This window comes from Macrobrachium nipponense, chromosome 2, assembly GCF_015104395.2.
Source record: "Macrobrachium nipponense isolate FS-2020 chromosome 2, ASM1510439v2, whole genome shotgun sequence".
Lineage (NCBI taxonomy): Eukaryota > Metazoa > Arthropoda > Malacostraca > Decapoda > Palaemonidae > Macrobrachium > Macrobrachium nipponense.
In genome coordinates, this window is record NC_087201.1 from 61454675 (window position 1) to 61477389 (window position 22715).

Genomic DNA, 22715 nt, shown 5'->3' on the forward strand with positions numbered 1-22715 from the left:
AATAATGTTGAAGGTTAACTGGTAACTACCTTTCACACCCAAATTAGATGCTGCCAGTGTTTATTCATTTTGGCTTTTACACCCTTAAATATATTTAGTTTATAGTATAAACTGGAAACAAGAAGGTATTTTAATCATATTTCAGCAGTGAAACTTTATTCTGACCCTTTTAAATATCTGTGGTATCAGAGTAATAATGACTCTGTCTTCTCTTTCTGCAGTTTGTTGAACCAAGCCTGCCAGGAATACGAATTCAGCGAGGAGGGTGAACCTAAATGGCAAGTTTTCGATATGAAAACCTTCGAATAATCGAAGAAGAAAGGGAGAAGAAGAAGATGCAAGCAGGAACTGAAAGAGAAAAAGAAGGAAATCAGGGTAAAGAGTCAACAGGATAAGTGACATGAGAAAGTCATGAAAACATTCAACTGGAAATTAGATAAATAGGAAGTCTCTACTTTCAACAGTTTGTGTAAAAGTCAACTACCCCTGGAACTAACAAAGATTTTTTAAATTTATATATAGTCATTACAAAATACAAGTAAAAAATGCACACTCAAGTTTTCTGTACAGCACACACGTAATGCTGTTGGAGCCGCTGCCCATGAAACTTTCAGCCACCACTCTGCGGTTGCTTGTCTTCAAGTGTTGCCAGACTGACGATCATGGCTGACTTTAACCATATATAAAGTAAAAACTTGAAGGTAGAGGGATGCAGTTTGGTATGTTTGATGATTGGAGGGTGGATGACCAACATACCAATTTGCTGCCCCTAACCTCAGTACTTTTTAAGATCTGAGGGCAGACAGAAAGTGTGGACGGTCAGAAAAATAGCCATCTGAATAGTCTTGTTTTACAGAAAACGAATAAAAATGTGTACCAGAAATGTCGCTGATGGATGTAACAGCTTTTAATAAGAATAGAATAGATAGAAGCACATCTACTTATCATAAAGAAGAATGTTTATTTTATAATACCTATCAACTTTTCTGGAAATGCCTCTTTAAAAATAAATGTAAGGATTCTGACCTCAGCTGTGAAATGATTTGTACAGAATATCCAGAATGAGAGTTGATAGAATCCACTTGTTTTACCTCAATAGTGGGTATTGGGAAATAAAAAAAAAAACATTAAATAATTATGACATACATAGAAGTGTGTGAAAAGTGCAAATACAGAAGATGTAATGCTGAAGATCCACTTTTACCTTCAGTGTAAATAAACAAATGGTCATTTGTATCAAATAAAATTATGACGACATCAGTATCCCACGAAAACTTCAGTCATAATTACTGTACTTTTTCTCATCACAGAAATTTCTTAGAAAATAATACTCAGGCTGATGTATAGTTTCTGAAGATGAATGGTGGGAGGTCGAGGAATGTTAAGCTTATTTTTATTTTCAGTGATTGCAACAGACTTGCGTCAAGTCATATACTGCAGACTGTCTGAAGCAATTACACTGATATTAGCAAAGGTGCTGGGGCCTTGCAGTATGGATGGTTGTTTAGTAGAGTGCAATGCTCTATAAATGCAGAAGTTTTTGTTTCAGCTTCATCGTAATTAAAATGTCTTATGTCTTGGGCATGCAGTAAAGAAGCCAGCGATATTTTTATTTTAAATCACGATATTTACTTTCAAAACTCTGTTCGTGCTAAGGAAAACTGAAGTTCCAGTAGAAAACAAGAAGGAAGAGAGTTACTTGGTGATCCAGTTAATGCTAGGTCAATCGTGATGACTTTTTTTAACTCTAAATCATGCTAAAATGTCCTTGGCAAACCTCAAACAATACACTTGTTCCTTATAAGACCTTCAGTTTGAATATCTGTTATCTTGGCTCTAAAAAATGGAAAAGTACTAGAAATATCAACAGAAATCGAACTGTGGGTACAAGTGCGTTGTTTGCAACGAAATCATTTTTCTAAAAATGCGAGCCTTGCTCTCGACTTTTTGTCACCTAAAGTAACTGTTTTCCGGAAGAAAAATGTATTATCCATTGAGGTAAGTTGGATATTAATTTGTTTTACAGTTCTAATTAACAACATAATGTGGTAAAAACTAATAAATTTAGTCTCGACCAACTAAATCAATTTGCTCTTTGTGTCAGGCTCATTTCAGTTCGGCGACCATGATGAAAAATCAACGGGATTGGTAACGCGTCCCCACCATCAGAAGTGTTACTGTTTTCCTTTTTTCCACATTTAGAAAATGGCTAACGGAGATCAATTACGTTCATGAGTAACAGACGACCGTAAAGACAATTAAGGACTGTCCCGGAAATACGGACAATCAGCGCACAAATTTCAAACAAATTAGAATCCAATGTTTGTACCAAAGTATTCATAGTTTACATGAAACGAACGCGGCATGACCAGAGGCAAGGTAAGGATAAAGATAATTTGATCAGGAAATCATAACAGTTACAAGATGCTTCTATTTTCGTAGGGGAGAGAGATCCACACTACATTATTGATACCTAAGCGATCAGGCATCGTCTGAAGGTAGAAGATGCTATTTCTTCATCCATTTGCTAAGAGACACGTCATAAGTTTTCACAGTGTACCCATGACATATATCACAAAGGTGTCTCTGTTTATTGGAGTTCTGTTATGAAATGACTCGTTCATAAGAGAATGTCAGGATAAGATTAGATCAGGCTGTCTTATACTCCACAGTTTGATAAAGAGTCAGGCTAAAATAATTCCTGTATTTTTTTTACTAGTCGCTTTTAATAACGTTTCAAGTTACGAATTTAGCAGTACAATTGATTTGGATGGCTAATTGAAGGTAGGCTTAAATGATGAGGAAATGATGCTTGCATTTGAAAAGAAAAGGTCAGGTTTATGAGGGTGAATCCATGACAAGAAGCTGACGAAAAACCATCAATGATAATATAAAACTTTGTGTAAGATAATGATAAGATATTTTTATGTATTTGCATTGCAAAGAATATTGTTATTTCTGATAGTCAGTATTAAGCGCACCTTTTAAAGTGAGCATGATGAATAGACATCTCATTGCCGTTTACGACTACAGTATGCATAGCACAACGTCTAGATTAATTAGAAGCGTGTATTCTCGAGCATAGATCATTCTTATTATCGTTAGTCACAGCGCACTTTCATCTCAGGCTTTGTTACTTTGCCACTCTTGTGCAACATTCTCACGCTCTCTCTCCTCTCCCCTACACTTGTCCAACTGGGGGCGTTGGCGTTCCTTTCACGTGTTCTCTACCTATTGAACTGGTTACATTTGCCAACCGTCCGGTTGGAAGAAGATATGATAAATGTGGATATATCGGTGTTCTACAGCACAAATATGCCTTAGAAATAAGTCATTCACCATTATGATATCCTAAACTAAGTGTTCTGCAATTGTCAAGAAAGTTAACTTATAATTAGTCTGTAACTGCCCCTTTTCCTGTAAACATACCACACCAGTCTGTTTGCAACTTTCCTTACCAACAATTATTTCTCTCACGGAATCGCCGTTGTCAAATCTCTAAAGAATAGATTCCAACGAAGCGTCCATTGTGTGTTTCGGTGTTTCGAAAACAGTTGTCATTCGAATTTCAAAATTTTGAAAAGCTTGTTTCGTCAGCAAACAGACCGACCTGCAATGCCTCGGATAATCATTCTTACAGGACAGCGCGATTCCTTGCTACTCTGGTATGGGGCGACTGTAAGCTTATAACGATGTTGTCTATCAAAGTGACCAATTGTAGATGTAATGAATACAAAACCAAAAGTATTACCTTCAAAAATTAAGTATGATTAATAGTTACTATGTTGATTTTACTGTATTTTTTTTTATTGATTTTTTACTTCTTAAGGATTTTTAAAAAGTTATTGCTGTCAGTCATGTCCAAGTTTTTAAAAAATGTCCCCCTCCTGTTTTAGACAGAGAGCGTGGGACTTTTTTTTTCCCCAGTAGGTTTGACTTAGCATTTAATTAAGATGTCAACCCGGTCAATATTTTGTGCTGCAACTGTTGTGATTTTCCTGTCACCGGGATTATGGTAAGCTGATTAAAGCTCCTTTAAAATAAAAGTAAAGTTGGACATTTCAGTAAGTTGTTTCTTTTCTTTCCTTTGGTAAAAGGTATCAGTTTTGTAAAGCCCGTCCAAGCTTTGCTCGACGAACTGTGATCGATGTGAAGTCAGAAGCAGGGAAAGTCAGAACTTTTCCCGCTGTATCTGCTTCTGATGTCACACTGAGCAAAGTTCGTTGAGCAAAGCTCTACCTTGTGGACAGGGCCTAAGAATATGAAAACGAGGCAGTAGTACAAATAAAAATGGTAACTGTCATGTGTATTATATAATTGTGTGTGTGTAGTGTAATATTACCATTGCGTAGTAACTGGTACTACATGGCGGCTGCTGCCTTAGGAAGTGCTAGTGGCTTTGGATTATAATGCACCATATCCCAGAGCAGAGGAGCTTCTAGTACAGGGTTATGAACCTCTGTTGGGATGAAGGATAATCCCTAAACAGCTGATGAACCAGTCCATTGAGGACAATGGCACCTGCAGCCTTTATGGCAATTTGGTAAAGATATGTGTTTCACCAATAAGAGGTCTAGCCTTTGATTTCCTTCCTGGTCAATCATAAGACCTATGTTGCTGCATGTTTGTGAGTGAGAGAGGGAGGAAGAGAGACTTTGACCACTCTTCACCCGATATGCGCATGCGTTGCTAGATCTCACAAGATTCCTTGCTTTCGTCTGTGATTTAACCGGATCCAGCTAGGCGCTAGAAATTATCCTATTGTTAAGACCTCAGGTTTGTAGCTATGAAAAATACAAATTGTCTTAGAAAATTTGTCATTTTATGGTGTCTCACTTTGTCTGCAGATTCTTACTTTGGTATTCACAGGTCATGTCTGGGAAACCGCCTTTCCTTGTAAGTCACAAAAACACAAACAGAAGGCGTCAAGATATTCAAATGCATGAAACTGAACAAAAAGTAGACACTTACAACGAAATTTAGCATTTCTTGGTTACCTCCTCTCCCGTCTCGTCAAGCTTTCTTTTATTTAATCCTTTTTTGCATTTCTCTTTTAGAGTAAGATTATTTTTGCAGGAAAGTTTTGACTGAAGCTTTTGACTCATGATCTGCATACATCATCAGTTGCATTTCTTGGAACTGAATAGCAAGAAGAAATATTCAATCAAGGAAACCAGACAGAAAATTGAGAATGTGTACAGATTATCGGAGAGTAAATGAGGTCACAGAAAAAGATAGATTCCCCATGTGTGTAGTGTCAGAGTGTGTGTGTATAGTATGCATGGGATAAAGGTATTTACCAAGATGGATTTGTTAAAGGGTTATTACCAGATGCTGGTCACCAAAGATTCCTGCCCAATAATTGCCTTTTCTACGTCTAAAAAACACTACCAGTTTAGGAATTTTGGATTTGGTTTAGCAAATGCACCTGCTGCTTTGCAAAGACCTATGAATGTGATATTGAGTGATTTTCATTGTGAAAATGTGATGGTCTTCCTGGATACTATTTTGGTGGTAAGACAGTAGAGGAACTTAAAAGGTTGGTGAATCCAGTGTTATGAAAGTTGGAAGAAGCTGTGAAAATAATAGTGGTAATGTGTGAGTGGTTAACAGAAGTAATTTTTGGGGCACACAGTGAGTGCATGTGGCTTGCGAAAATCAGAGAAGTTTGTAGGGTAGGCAAAAGATTTTCCGCGACCAAGGACCGCGTGTGAGTGCATGTGTTTCTGGGATTGGTTGAGTTTGGCAGGAAATTTGTTAAAAGACTGTTTGGGCATATCTAAGCTGTTGACGGAGTGGACTGGATGTAAAAAGAGCACTGTGCTGAAGTAGGATGAGAGCATTTGTAAGATTGAAAGAAGAGTTAGTAAAGATGGCGTATCCAGACTATACTATACTGACGCTAGTGGTACATCAATGGGTGGATGTCTGATGCAAGAGCAAGTGGTGAATGGAGTTGAGAAAAAGAGAGTGTTACCTTATGTGTCTAAGGCCTGTAGTGTGGCCAAAAGAGAGTATTCGGTGACTAAAAGAGTTGGCAGCATTAAGGTTTTGTGTAAAAGCTGTGAGATCATTCTTGTATGGGGTGAAATTTGTGTTAAGAATGGATCATTAGCCTCTTGTGTATTTGCAAAGGATGGAAGGATGGCAAGAGCATTGGAAGATTTGAGTGATTTTGATTCTTTAGTGGAGTATATCCCGGGGAAAAGAAATTTCATGGCAGATATTATGTCCAGATTGCCTGGGGAGCTAACTGTCGAAAAGATAGAAGATATAAAGCGAGAGTGCCTGCTAGTATAAAGGATCTCTGAAGAGAAGTGATAGATGAAGTCTGTAAGAGGCCTGGATGTTTGAGGTTGAAGAATGTGAGCCAGTATAAAGAGGAGTTGAAAGCGATGGTGTGTTCAGGAGTGGTTCCGTTCCAAGAGGTGCTAATTGCGGTAAGGAAGAAGTATGGAGTGGTGGTGTGTGTGCAATTTGGTGGTGACAAACCCATAGTGTACCATAAAGAAGGAATGAAAAGGGATGATTGTGTGTTGCACTTGAAGTGTTTAAGTGGGTTGTTGAGGGAAGAATTATGAAGGAAGTGTTTGGAGGAAGAAAGCATTAGGGAAGCAGAACCTTCTGTGCCATTAGTAGCAAATAACCAGGAAGAAGATGAAAAAGAAGTTTGTTTGGTAGGTGAGACTCAGGTGTATCAGTGTGAACACGATAGAAGTGATAAAATGACTGTAGGAGTTAGCATAAACCATGGTCAGTATTGTGGATTAGTAGATACAGGGCCACAGATTTCCTTAGTAAATGCACATGTTGTTAGAGATATAAAGAGAATGAGCTGAAGTATTGAAAGAATTTTAAATATCCCAATAAAAGGCACAACAGGAAAGATTTAGGGATGGGAAGAGGTAAAGATGAATGTTAAAGTTGGAGATAGAGCATAGAGTTGGTCTGTATGGCTAAGTTCGGGTTAATTAGTATGAGTGGGAGTGAAAATGAGGATGTGCTAGAAGTCAGTAGGAGTGATAGCAAGTTGCTGACTTTGCAAGATGTAGAAACAATGCAGCAAGAATGTTTTTCTGTTAGTAAGTTGAGAGCCTGTGTGAGAGAGGGAAGACAGTTAAGGTCATGGCCTTCAGTCATGAGAGACTACATGAAGTTTGCTGATAGGTTTGTCTTGTACGAAGGTGTACTCTACTTTTCAAGAAAATGGTTGGGTGAGTTGGTGTATGTGCCTGTGTTTTCAGAAAGCAGTGCCATATGAATGTGTAAGCTAATGCTCGAAAGGTATGGCCATATGGGGAGGTTTAAGTTGGTGGAGTGTATGAAAGAGAGAATGTTTTTGCCGTATTTGAGGAGATTTTGTGCAGATGTGGTTACTTCATGTAAAGAGTGTCAGAGAGGAAAGTATTGGAGGGTATATGCAAGCCCGCCTGTACTGAGGTTAAGTATGAAAGAGCTGTTTGAGGTAGTGGCGATTGTTTGCATTTCTTTTCCATTAATCACAAGAGGGAATGTAGGAACAGCAGTGATGGTGAATCAATCACAAGAATAAGTTTGTAAGTCGTGTACCTGTGAAGAATAAGACGAATGGGAATGTAGCAAGGCTGGTCAGTACAAAAGTGTTTCTTGTGTGTGTGAAAAGGCTTGTGTGAATGTTGACTGACATTGAACCTGAATTTGTTAGTAGACCATTTGAACAAGTGTTGAGAGTGGTGGACACAGCATGTACTGACGACTCCCAACATGCCTAGAACTTTGAGTAAACTGTTACGAATGATGACTGAAAGAGAGAATGAATGAGGTGGTTAGGGTCAGATCCCTGTCTTATAACTCTTGTAAAGGCTCATAGAGAGTTCACGAGTTAGGCTCTTTAAGATGAGAGTCACATCTCACTCAGGAGGCCAGAGATCCCTTGGTGGGCAAGACTGTTTGAAGCTTCTCATGAGGGAGGGATCTCTCCTGACGCCTTGAAGAGAAGAGCTAGCAGATTAGAACACCAAATGGCAGACCATTTAGGAGCCACCAGAATCATCCTCAGATTTGGGGTGATCAGTGCCCTACTGATTACCTTGTGAATCAGACAGAATGGGGGAAAGGCCTACATGTCTAGGTTGTCTCACAGATGTTGGAATGCATCTTCTGCAATAGCCTATGGGTCCAGCACAACGAATAGAATATCTATAGCTTCTTGTTGTGCTGGGTGGCAAACAGATCTACAACCAGTCGTCCCCACAGGTTGAACAGCTTTTTGCTACATATGAGTGAAGGGGCCATTCTGTTCCTATCACTTGATTTTGGCAGCTGAGCTTGTCGGCCACTACATTCCTCTTGCCCAATTGTACATGGCCGATAGCTCTACCAGGTGACCCACTGCCCACTCGTGTAGTACCTTTATTGCCAACTGATGAAGTGGAAGGGATACAAGACCCCCTACTTGTTGACATAACCCACTACCGAGGTAATGTAGCTCATCAACACTATGGAGTGTCCCATCACTTGATCCTGGAATTCTTGGAGGGCCAAGAAGGCTGCCTTTAGTTCCAGGATATGGTTGTGATGGTTCCACACTCCCAGAGACAGCAACTCCTCCAGATGTACGTCCCAACCCTCATTCATTGTGTCTGAGAACAGAAGCATGTCCAGAGGGGGAGTATGCAACTCTACTCCTATTAAGAGGTTCCTGTCATCCAGCCACCAACCTAAATCCTCTCTCACCTCCTCCGAGAGGGTGACGGGACCCCTTCAGTCTCCATTGTAGAGACTTAAGGTAAAACCATCCATGAGGGACCAGCTTCTCCCAGGGCAACAGGTGACCGATCACGACTTGCCATTACCAAGCTGGTTGCTCCTGCCGAAACAGGATCAGCTGTGCTGCCTTCCTGAACCTGCATATACGAGAGTTCGAGTTCGAGGAGAAGATGCTTGTTGCTACCGTATCTATCAACATACCCAGTTACTTTATCCTCTGCTTTGGTTTGAGATCGCACTTCTTGAAATTTATCACAATCCCCAGATTGTGACAAAAATCGAGGAGGCAATCCCTGTCCTGTAGTAACTGTGAGCGGGAGCTCGCCAGGACTGAGATACCTTAAGAGACATATCCCTTGCAAATGGGCCCAAGCTGACACGAGGGTGAACACTCGCGTGAACACCTGAAGAGCAGTTGAGAGCTGGAAACAGAGTGCCCTGAATTGGTACAGTCTCCCCGAAGGGAAGGTGAAGGTACTTATGGGAGGACAGATGGATTGTTATCTGAAAATATGTATCCATGACGTCCACTGTAAGCATGAAGTCGCTCTCCCTGATAGAAGTTAGGTTTCCATCATGAACCGAGTCTGGCAAACGAAATCGTCCAAGGGAGAGAGATCTATCACTGGTCTCCAGCCGCCTGAGGTCTTCTCTATGAGAAAGACCAGGTTGTAAAAACCTGGAGACATGACAAACAACCTCTACAGTGCCCTTACTCGGCATGGATTGCACTTTTTGTCTCAGTGCAAGATCCTTGGTCGAACCAGGGATATACTAAGTCTGAAGACAGACCAGAAGATTGGTGAGGGGTGGCTGAGACTTGAAGGGAAGTAGACTTCGACATCTGGGACTTCTTAGGGACAGAGGAAGTGGTAGTTTGACTCAAGAGTCTCGCCACAGTTGAACGTGAAGACCCAGAGGTCTTCGCTACTGCTTGGTGAACAAGACAGTTAATGTCTTCAGACTGTTGCTTTTCCACTGCAGCATATACCATTCCTCTAGGAAAGAGAGAGGTAGAACCCAGCAGAGGTCCATTGCACAAAGTCAAAGTCGACTCAGGACCTAAAGACCTGGTGATGCAATTCAGAAATGCATCCCTCCTTTTCAACACCAGGTTCTCCCACAGGTTTGCGGTCTGGTGGGCTAGGTAGGAGTTCACTTTACCTCCAGACTGACATAGTGTCCTGAAGGCTAAGTCCTCCCTGGGGATGATAGCACCTGAGGAGGCAGCAACCCTGGTTGGTGTGAAAGACCACAGATCCAACCAGGAGACACCCTGAAAAGCCACCATAGCAGTAGCTTCCAGGCTCACTGCAAAAGCGAGATGTCCTCCACAGTAAGATGCTGCAACTTGAGACTGCAACCTAGTCGCACTAAGTCCGGGTCAACCTGTTTGGTTGGCAATGATCCCTCCGAGGGCGTATAGCAATGCTTCTGATGAGTTAGATGAGGAGGAAGAATCTTAGTCAATCTTCTTTCCCACTGTTATCACTACATTAAAGGCTCAGTTGCCTGATGCTCCTTCTCCACTGCCTTCTATCGAAAGCATCACCCTCCAACAAACCTCTTCTCTCCATATCCTCCTTCACTTTATCTCACCATCTAATTCTCTGTCTCTCTCTCTCGATCTTCTTCCTCTAATAGGTTCTTCCCAAACCCTCTTCACTCCCTCCTCGTCGTCCATCTTTAATACATGTCTATACCCTCTCAATCAGAAAATGTTCTGCATGCAACATTCCGACACATCCACAATGTGCTGAGGTAATGCAAGATTTGAGAAAAGATACCAGAATATTTTGCTCAACATGTCTATCATGGATAGACAATGTTATTAAATCAAGATTGAATGTACAAATAGTTGAGGATGAAGAAGAGGAAGAGGAAGAAGAGGAGGAAAATGGAAGAGAAGTAAACAAAACTGAAATGGCAGAAAAAAATAAGGAAAACAAAGAACAAGATAAAAGTATGGATGCAGAGATACTCATTGATACTACATATGAGGCAATAAAGCAGCATACTTACGAAGAAATAAATTACGATATGACAACACAAAAGAAAATCCCAAAGAGGCTCTACCCAGATCTACACAAGGATGGAAAAGAGGAAAAAATAGACAAAAAAGACAAAGTCTGCAACCTTTTGAAAAGAGGGAATTGCAGATTTGGAGAAAGATGTTACTACAAACATCCTAAGGTATGTCACAACTATGAAATATATGGTAAATGTGCATACCTAGATGGCTATGAGGATGATTGCAGAGATCTACATTCAAAAATATGCAAAAACCTAAAAGAAGGAAAAGGGTGCAAGTTCGACAAAAAATGTAAATATATGCACCCTGTAGCCATGAATCAAAATCAAATAAATAATCAGTCAAGTGATAAAATCCAAAATAAGAAAGAAACAAATAAAGAGAGGAATAAATAATATCAGATAAAAGAAAAAACCAAGCCATCAACGCGATATGCAGTGATGTCAGCAAAAAATGTCAAAGCCTCAGCTCCAAGATACAACCCAAGAGATAAGAACTGTATTTATGATGCAAAAGGATATTGCAGATACGGAGAAAAATGCAGATTTAGACCACAAAATGAATAATTATGATGAAGGAAGATCAAATATTATGGAAAAGTTGGATTTTTTAATGTCAGAATTTCTGGAAATGAAAAAAGAACAACATACCAGAACAGGAAAGAGACATGGGAAAATCCTTATTATTACCCATATTAAATGAAGGAGAAAACACGCAAACCATCATAGTGATGAATGCGCAGGGTTTAGTTACGAGTAACTCAACAAGAAAAATAGAGTACTTAGAAGAAGTAACCCAAATTGAAAAGAAAATATATATAATGAATATAAGTGAAACCTGGTATTCCCAAGAGACTGGGAATGAAGATCAAATAAAAGGGTTCCAAACTTATAGATCAGATAGAAAAAATAGGAATCGAGGGGGAACCGCAATATATGGGAAAGACAAAAAACAAGGAAAAATACATGAGAAATATAACTCAGAATGTGAACTAATAGCGGTAGAATTTGAATCTGAAAAATTAATGAACATAGTAATATATAGACCCCCTAATACTAAAGAGTTTGACTTAATAATAGAAAAATTGGATGATATATGTAGAAATCACAAGGACTGGACTATTCTCCTATCTGGAGACTTCAACTTTCCTTTCGTAGACTGGAAAGAACGAATAGGAGATTGTGGTTGTACTTATACATATAAAAAAGAGAGTAATAGTAGTGCAGAAGATAAGAGGCAATTCGAAAAGCTATTAGATATGCTACTAGAATACAACATTCAACAATTAATCACCTGCCAACAAGAAAGGAAAATACTTTAGACCTAGTATTTGTGAACGAGATGAATTATGTTAAAGAAATAATAGTTTATAATGCGAGTATTTCAGACCATAATGTCATAGAATTAACAGTCCATTCCAAAGCAAGTGAAAACAGAGATAAGCAAGAAATGAAAAAGTTGGAAGGATATGGAAAATACAACTTCTACAGTAAAAATATAAAATGGTCAGAAATAAATGAAGAATTAAACAAAGATTGGGATAACATTTTCGTAAGTGATGACATAAGGGTAAATACGGAGATATTATATAAAATATTAGAGAAAATAGTGGATAAATATATACCGAAGAAGAAAAGTAAACATCAGTCATGCATACCAAGAGACAGAAGGATCTTGTTCCAGAAAATCAGAAAATGGAAAAAAAGGTCTTGCAAAAGTAAAAAATGCATGGAAAGTTATAGAACTAAAAAGTAAGATAGAAAATGCAGAAAAAAGATTATACAATCAAAAGAAAATGAAAAACGGGACTTGGAAGAAAAAACCCTAGTAAATATCAAGCAAAACCCCAAACTATTATACTCATACGCAAAAAAGATGAATAAAAGAAGAATAGAAATAGGCCCTCTAAGAATTGAAGGGAGATTAACGAATGAAAAAAAGGAAATTTGCAACATATTGGCAGAACGATATAAGAGAGAATTCACCCCTAGAATAGATAATGAAGATAACGATATAGAAGTAAGGGACGAAAATAGTGAATATTTAGCTGACATAGATATTAATGAAGCTGATATTGTGCAGGCTATTAATGAAATTAAAAATGGAGCTGCAGCAGGGTCTGATGGTGTTCCTGCTATTTTGTTAAAGAAAGTAGTTCGTTCTATCGCAATGCCACTTGCAATATTATTAAGACAAAGTGTAGATACAGGCATGATTTATGATGAGCACAAATTAGGATACATTACCCCTACATTCAAAAGTGGATCAAGACTAGAAGCAAGTAATTATAGGCCTGTGAGTCTAACCTCACATATTATGAAAGTGTATGAAAGGGTAATGAAGAAAAATATTATGAAACATTTAATAAAAAATAATCTGTTTAATGTAGGACAACATGGTTTCGTACCCGGAAAAAGTACACAAACCCAACTGTTAGTCCACCGTGAGAACATATACAAAAATATGAAAAGCGGAAATGAAACAAATGTGGTTTATCTGGACTTTGCAAAAGCTTTTGACAAGGTAGACCATAATATATTAGCGAATAAAATTAGAAAACATAATATAGTGGATAAAGTAGAAAGATGGTTAAAAGAATTTTTACACAACAGAAAACAGATAGTTATTGCAAACGATGAGAAATCGTATGAAGCTAAGGTAATTTCCGGTGTGCCACAAGGTACGGTATTAGCTGCATTACTGTTTGTTATTATGATTGCAGACATAGACAGTAATGTTCTAAAGGGTCCACAATAATACAAAGTGTAAAAAGTCTGTGTATATTTTTGAAGACTTTACAGAAAGCTTTCGAACCCAGGGAAGGGTTCGAAAGCTTTCTGTAAAGTCTTCAAAATGATACACGGACTTTTTACACATTGTATTATTGTGGACCCTTTAGAACATTATATATACTCTCGTGATAGAGAGTTTTTCCCTAATATACAGTAATGTTAAGGACTCGGTAGTGAGTAGTTTCACTGATGACACAAGAATAAGTAGAGAAATTACTTGTGATGAAGATAGGAACGCACTACAAAGAGACCTTAACAAAGTATATGATTGGGCAGGAGGTAAATAGGATGGTATTTAACTCTGATAAATTTGAATCAATAAACTATGGAGACAGAGAAGGAAAGCTATATGCATATAGGGGACCTAATAATGAGACAATCACAAATAAGGAAGCAGTTGAAGACCTTGGTGTGATGATGAATAGGAACATGTTATGCAACGATCAAATAGCAATTCTATTGGCAAAATGTAAAGCAAAAATGGGAATGTTGTTACGGCACTTCAAAATAAGAAAAGCTGAACACATGATTATGCTTCATAAAACATATGTTCGTAGTCCACTTGAATACTGCAATATGATATGGTACCCACACTATCAAAAGGATATTGCACAAATAGAGTGTGTACAAAGGTCCTTTACAGCTAGAATAGAAGAAGTTAAGGACCTTGACTACTGGGAAAGACTACAATCCTTAAAATTATATAGTCTAGAAAGGAGAAGAGAACGCGACATGATAATTCAGGCATGGAAACAGATAGAAGGAATAGCCAAAAACATCATGGAGCTAAAAATATCAGAAAGAGCAAGCAGAGGTAGATTAATAGTGCCCAAAACTATACCAGGAAAAATAAGGAAAGCACACAGGACATTAATCCACTACTCACCAGCATCGATAATGCAGCGTCTATTCAATGCGTTGCCAGCTCATCTGAGGAATATAACAGGAGTGAGCGTAGATGTGTTTAAGAATAAGCTCGACAAATATCTAAACTGCATCCCAGACCAAACCACGATTGGAAGATGCAAAATATACCGGAAGATGTACTAGCAACTCTCTGGTAGACATTAGAGGTGCCTCACACTGAGGGACCTGGGGCAACCCGAACAAGATGTAAGGTCTGTAAGGTCTGTAAGATCGTGACTCTTTTATCACCTGAAATCTTTACTAAGCCTGCTCTTCTTATTTTATAATTTTCCAATCTCTCAAGTGGTGATTCCCATATTCCACCGCATCTCTGTTCTCTCAAGCTCGACTTCTTTTCTCCTTCAAGCCCATGTTTTCTATCAATACATTAACACTGGTCTTATTACTGTACTATAGATCTTGACTTTTAGCTTGATTGGCATTTTCTATCACATACTACTCCAACTACATCTCTCCACTTCCCTCACGCCGCTTTTATCTTACTGTCAACTTCAGCCTCACGTCCTCCCTCTTGGAAAGTAGATCCTAAGTATTTACACTTTTCTGCCTGTTTTACAATCAAGCCTCTTCATTCTTGTAATACTATTCTGTCTCTATCTTCTCTACTAACCAAAACCGCTGTTTTATTCTCATCCACCTTTAAATCACCCCTCTCTAAAGACTCCTGCCACTCTCCAGATCATCAGCATACAACAACTCCCACAGCGCTTCATTCCTGATCTCGACTGATCAGCCTGCCTTAAGTGAATACTCTTGTCCTGTGACAAGATCATTTACTTGGTCGAGCACGCCCTCAGCCAGTGAAGACCATGGCAGCCTCATCGAAACCTTTGGTTCCTGTTACTGGTGAAAGGTTATTGACATCCATGTCAAGGATGTAGAGTCTTTCTGAAAGTACCGCAACACGCTAATAGGACAAAGTAATGATTGAGCTGGATTATCAATCACAAAGTCCAAGGCACAGGGGATCATGAAGGACTTGAACCTGGCAAAAAATGCTGAATGATTCAGAGTTTATTACAACATCTGAGATGGCGTCGAGACATTCATATCCACCTTTTGAAGGGTGATTGATATAAAGAAGATTCATGCAAATTGTCTATCCTCTTCGCCGATCCTGGAGAGAGACCAGATGCGGTCTTGAGAAACAAATCTTTGTCTGATAAATCTCACAAGGGCATATGCACTCTAAATGAGAGTCAAATGCTGTCTAGAGACCTGTAGTATAGCCTAAAGCCCGACTCCCACATCGCAGATTCAAACTTGCGCTTGTTGTAACATCCAGATTATGACTGAATTACGACGTTATTACGCTCAAGTCTCCATGTTTCTTTGCACAGTCATCGAGTTTCTCAACGTCCACCGAGTGTTAACGACAACTACTTGTTGCTCGTCGTTGTCATGGTCAAGCCGTGCAAACTGTCTTGTATTCCTTTCTAATCCCTCCACGAAAATACTTTTCATTAAACTGGTAAAGCCCACAATCCCAACAAGGCATATGATATTGGCAAACTTCAAGAAAATCTGGGACACATTTGTCAACATTTGTTGTTCCTCCATGTAGTCAAAGGTTGTGACACAACATCAGCTATGTTTGGGAAGGGGAAAAAGAAGTCATTTAATATACGATGTGAAAATTCACAACTGTTTGAGGAAGAAGATGAATTGCATAACGAGATGATATGAAATTTACTTGAAGCATGCATGTATGCTCATTTTTTACCTCTGGTTCAAAATTTAAATTGATTAATATTGATCGCTCTCAGCACGGGCTCTTGCTCAAGAGCAGCCCGTAGGAAATGAGTCAGTACACAAGGCGGCGTGCGGACAGAAGCGTAGTGTCTGTCACGCACGCACAAAGTACACAAGGCGGCCTGCAACGGAAGTGTAGTGTCCGTCACGCACGCAAGAAGTACACAAGGCGGCGTGCGACAGAAGCATAGTGTCCATCACGCACGCACGAAGTACACAAGGTGGCGCTCAGTGGCCACGAGTGAGGACGGAAGTGTAGTGTCCGTCACGCACGTACGAAGTACGCAAGGCTGCGTGTAATGGAAGCGTAGTGTCCGTCACGCACGCACAAAGTACACAAGGCGGCGTGTGACGGAAGCGTAGTGTCCGTCACGCACGCACAAAATACACAAGGCGGTGTGCGACAGAAGCATAGTGTCCGTCATGCACGCACGAAGTACACAAGGCGGCGCTCAGTGGCCACGAGTGAGGACGGAAGTGTAGTGTCCGTCACGCAAGCACGAAGTGCGCAAGGCGACGTGCAACGGAAGCGTAGTGTCCGTCACGCACGCACTAAGTACACAAGGCGGCGTGCGACGGAAGTGTAGTGTCCGTCACGCACGCATGAATTACACAAGGCAGCGTAAGGATGGAAGCATAGTGTCCGTCACGCACGCACAAAGTACACAAGGTGGCATGCGACGGAAGCATAGTGTCTGTCATGCATGCACAAAATACACAAGGCGGCATGCGACGGAAGCGTAGTGCCCGTCACGCACGCACAAAGTACACAAGGCGGTGTGCGGATGGAAGCATAGTGTCCATCACGCACGCACAAAGTACACAAGGCGGCGTGCGACGGAAGCATAGTGTCCGTCACGCACGCACGAAGTACACAAGGTGGCGCTCAGTGGCCACACGTGTGGACGGAAATGTAGTGTCTATCACGCGCACACAAAGCTCACAAGGCAGCATGCGATGGAAGCGTAGTGTCCGTCACGCACACACAAAGTACACAAGGCAGCGCTCAGTGGCCACGCGTGCAGACGGAAGTGTAGTGTCTGTCACGCATGCATGAAGTACACAAAGTGGCGTGCAACGGAAGCGTAGTGTCCGTCACGCACGTATGAAGTACACAAGGTGGCGTGCGATGGAAGTGTAGTGTCCGGCACGCACGCACGAAGTACACAAGGCGGCGTGCGGATGGAAGCGTAGTGTCCGTCATGCACGCACGAAGTACACAAGGCGGCATGCGGATGGAAGCGTAGTGTCCGTCATGCACGCACGAAGTACACAAGGCGGCGTGCGGACAGAAGCGTAGTGTCCGTCACGCACGCATGAAGTACACAAGGCGGCGTGCGTACAGAAGCATAGTGTTCGTCTCACGCACGCACAAACAAACATTAACAGAAAGGGACAGGGCCCCTGCTGTGAATGTGTTTCTTCACAGACGAAAATACATGAATAATGTTACATAGCGGGAACGGATTCCCGACATATAAACATCAAAAGAAAGGCGTAAAATGCTTTACATTTTAGTTCCTGGAAGAAAAGAGAGGACATATGGATATACAAAATTTTACTATGGAAGGGCGAACATTCACCCGAATGTCGTCCTTACACCTTCATGGCATGTTTTTTGCCAATGTTTTTCAAATAAACGTAGCCCTTCACGTGTATGTGCGTTTCATTTTGTACATTTTCTTTGTTATCTCAATTAAAATATTTTTTCTGTCTTTTTAGTTTAATGTTTAAATGTTGGAATAACAGAATATTTACTACATAATTGTACACAAGGTATTTGTGTGGTATAGTTCATTAATATATATTATATATATAGATATACTTATATATATATATAATATTATATTATATATATATATATATATTTATTCTATATATAAACTCATACTTTGCATGCATCCTACGTGCGTTTATATAAAAAATTACGTTTCTCTCACTGTAATTCCTGGGCTTATTTGCAAACTTAATGCAGCAATGTATAAAAAGACATTGGTGTTCAGTAATGTAATTGAATGGAACGCTAGCAAAGTATCTATTAATTAGAAGTTACCCTTTGATTTGTTTGTCTGGCCATTTCCCATGTTGATTTTCTGTTTATTTACAGTGATAACTACTTTATTTTTCTAGATATGTACAAACTTGTACGTATATTTGAAAAGAAGCAGATTTTTTCTACAATTCGTGTTTTGAAACATTTGGTTTTACAGATCATTAATTCTGTGGAAATTGTGTTTGAAAATAAAATTATAGGATTAGTTTCACCGTTTTTATTCGTATTTCATATAAAAAGCCTCAATTTTGCAAAACAAACTACTGATTCCTATAAAACACAAGTTCTGAACAACTATTCGGTGATAGTTTTCGATAAAACTATTTACAAGATATTTCAATTTTAAGCGAATTCCAATATGGCGGCTAACGCAAGCGTGGGAGGCCATGGGACTTTTGAAAAGTTGTTCACTGTCACTATATCTATATTTGAGCAAAGTTTCAGCTTTTATCTAATTATTTCACACAAAACTCTAAAGTTTCTGGGCTATTAGCGTAAATCATTGAAATGTTGTCTGGAGAATTATAACTGTACTGTATCTGTTTCATTACTTTTTCGTCGATGGCCACATTACTTCAAAATAAACACTTATTAATTCATTAATCCTAATTCATTAATATTAAATCGAAAGAGCGCCAAAACTTTACAGTAGTATATGTCTTACACAGGCTATGTGAATCAATACTATCGGTCATACAAACTCCAAAGGTAATGTTAATTTTATTTGATTGTTATCCGTGTTGATTTAGAATATAAATTTTACAAGTATTAGGGATGTTTATACTGAATTGTTCACTAAGATTTATGAAAATATAGAATTAAGTTGATTTTTCCAGGTACCACATGATTTAAATAGAAGCAACACCAAATGGTACAACTCGGTGGAAGTTTTATAGTCAAACAATAACATTCCATGACGTAGACTTTAGTTCAGCAAGCACAAACTATTAAAAGCCAATCCTTACAGTGTCGGCGAATCAAAGTTTGTGTTTCCTGTATAAAAAATGTCGTACAGAGGAGGTGGTAATCGAAGATTTATGCGCGGAAAAGGCGATAGATATCGAAATGGTAAGAGAAAAGTGTTTAGTCTACGAGTACCAGCGGCTACACTTGATTGTTTGGGAGATGGAGGTCAGGCTGCGTTAGGCAATATCTAGCCTAGGCTAGGCATTTCATTGCGTCATAATTAAGTAAAACTAGAAATTTCGGTTATTTCCCTGAAGAAATGCCCATGGGAGGTTGCTAGCATTACTACGCCTGTTTGACAAAGCTTCTGATTTATGGGCTGAAGTAGCCCGAGCTCAGCAAAACGGGTAGGGCAAAACATCGCTGTGGGGCCATTGGATCGGAAAAATGGGCCACTTTTTTACTCTATATTTAATTGGTGACACAACGATACAATTCGGTATTTAAGAATACCATTTAAAAGATTGAGGTTTCGTCTACTAGGTAAATGAAACCGTCATGCAAAGTAAAATACCTAAGCATGTGTTCAAGGCAGTTTTTTTAGATCCAATACTACCTACCTACTTAGGCTACTACCTAGGTAGCTATGGAGTGGAAACGCCTCAGTGGCGTGGTTGGTATGGTGTTTGCATCCCTCCTCGGTGGTCGCGGGTTCGATTGACGGCCATTCCATTGAGGAGTGAGAGATGTGTATTTCTGGTGATGGAAGTTCACTCTCGACGTGGTTTGGAAGTCACGTAAAGCCGTTGGTCCCGTTGCTGAATAACCACTGGTTCCATGCAATGTAAAAACCATACAAACAAACTAATATGCCGTGGTAGGGCAAACAACAGAGTGGACTAGCTGCGGCCACCCTAATCGTGTTCGGACCACCTTCAGAAAAAGTACATTAACACGTCTTGACACCGGAGATGGGCATCAGTCACGAGTCATAGGTAGGTCATGGGAGTAACAACTCGAGACATGAGATTCGTGACTGGTGCCCATCTCTGGTGTCAGGACATGTTAAGCACTTTTTCTGAAAATGGTCCGAACACTTAGGGTGGCTGCAGCTAGTCAACTTGGTTGTTTACCCTACCATGCCATATTGGATCTCAAAACTGCCTTGAACACATGCTTATTTTTCTTAAATACTGAATTGTATTGTTGTGTCACCAATTAAAAATAGAGTGAAAAAGTGGCCCATTTTCCGATCCAATGGCCACACAGCGATGTTTTGCCCTACCTGTTTTGCTTAGCTCGGGCTACTTCAACCTAGTAAATCAGAAGCTTTGTCAAACAGGCGTAGTAATGCTAGAAACCTTCCATGGGCATTTCTTCAGGAAAATAACTGAAATTTCTCAGGATGTGTTAAGGTACTTTTTATGGAGGTGGGTCCGAACATGGTTAAGGTGGCCGCAGCTAGTCCACTCGGTTGGTTACCCCATGGTTGTGAGTGCAATTTGGTTATACAGTCGCGCCTGAAATAATTTGTTTTTAATTTTTAATAATGTTACTGCTGAAACAAATATAACCTTTAATGCATGCAAGTCGTCTTTGTCAGTTCAGTGGAACTTGATACATACGCCGATGCCTTCATAAACTGTTTCCTTGAAGTCTAGATGTCTTAGTAATGCAATAATGATAAAATTGCTCCATTGTTTGTATATATATTACAAATAGATATGGTAAATTCACTTTTTTCCACAGTTTTGTGTAAGCCTGACCCTAAGTTTGGAGGGTAAACATAAGCAAATTGGCAAAAGCGATAAAAGAAATAGGGAAGTGCGAACCATAGCTAATGTTCACAGCAAAACCAATGAAATTTGTGTCAGGAACCTGGTTATTTTTACAACAACTAATTACTTGAATGTTATGTAGTGCACTTTTCTTCTTCTTCCCGAACAAGTGACATGTTGGCTCGGTCGCAAACGTGAACACCATTGGCGTTTAAGATTGTTTTGAAAAAAATGCCCCAGCATCAATGGGTACGAGTGGTGTGCAGATTTAGCACAGGAAATGGAAAGTTTGCTATTTCCTGATCTAATCAGACCTGGCCTACTTAACCTCGCCTAGGGCGCCATACCCTGACCCGATTTTGGGCACCCCCCAAACCTCCCTAGTAACACTAAACATTGGAAACAATGGACTAGAGCCTGATTCCATCATTCTGCACTAATGGGAACCAGGGGTTTTTGAGTGGGGAGAGCCCAATTTCAGGTGAATTGCATACATAAACCGCAGGATAAATAGGCAGCCTCTAAAACCCTCTAAAACTGGTATGGCCTCAAAAATAAATGGAAATGGCTAATTCAGAGGTTTATATTCACATATGGGCAATTTTTCTTTAATTTTAAGGGAAAGCTCTGCAATAGTAATAGTTATTAGTACCGTGGACCCCCCCTCCCATGTGTTTGCGGCAGATAGTTAGGGTCAATTCAGTGTATGAGGTCACTTCAAAACACCTTTGAAACAGTGCCTTTGTGTACAGTTTCTTGAAGTTCAAGATGATTTGCTGGTCCGTGGGCTGGGTGAGAGGAGTGGTATTAGGGGCAAGAACTTCACAGGGATGAATTCAAATTCATTCAACAACTGGTCTTCTAAGTCAGAAGGTATGTGCAGGAGCATTGTCCATTACCAGGAAGCACTAGAGGGGCAACTGGTTTTCCTGGAGGTATTTTTTAACCATAGGGCCAAACACTTCATTGATCCACTCAATGAAAATTTGCCTTGTCACCCATGCCTTTTTGTTTGCCTTCCACATCACAGGCAATTTATTCTTAATACGACAGTCACGACTGGCCATGCAAGCAGACAGGAAGATCACAATCGTACGCCATAAAAATTTTGTGAAGTGTAGGAATGTACTACTATGCTAGACAGCTGAATCCTAGCATAAAAACCTTGTCTGCAACATGAACCCCTGCGTCTCGAACATCCTGAACACAAATTCTGAAAGATTAAAACATTACTACGTTCCCAGGAAATGTGTAAGTAGATAAAATGAAAGATAAGTGAAACATTAATGTTAATACAAATGTTTTCAACGTGGACATGGTCTTGAGAGTGTTGGTGTTTCGGAGAGTGTTACTGCATCTTCCCTTGTGTAATCTGCAGCGGCTGCTTTGTCCTCTACATCGAATCGTGGGCGTGTAGCAACCTCCCCTGTCGGAGCACATCTCGAGTGTGTGCAACCTCCCTCGTCCATGACATCGCGAGCGTGTTGCAACCTCCCCTGTCCGTGTACATGATGCAAGTGCTCCTTCTTCTCCAAGGCCTATTCGTTGCCGTAAGAATCTCAAGGCACCTGTCAAGAGGTCGAAAGTGGTGAGCGCTAAGTTGCTGCAGCAGGAGTGTTTGCCTGCCCCTCTCACTGATGCTTTTAAGAGTTTGATTCGCGAGGATTCTCCTTCGATCTCGAGTGTTCGGGATTCCTTTCCAATTCACATTCATAAGTCTGCCACGG

At 40.0% G+C, this 22715-nt stretch overlaps 1 protein-coding gene across 1 annotated transcript in view; it reads left to right on the forward strand.

Annotated features, from left to right (window-relative positions):
* The window catches only part of LOC135220639 (phospholipase A2-like), an 88185-nt gene extending 84121 nt beyond the window's left edge, over positions 1-4064 (forward strand). Inside the window, 1 exon segment of the mRNA XM_064257958.1 lies at positions 222-4064. Coding sequence (XP_064114028.1) covers positions 222-309 — 88 coding nt within the window. The 3' untranslated portion in view covers positions 310-4064.
* The last annotated feature ends 18651 nt before the right edge of the window (positions 4065-22715 follow it).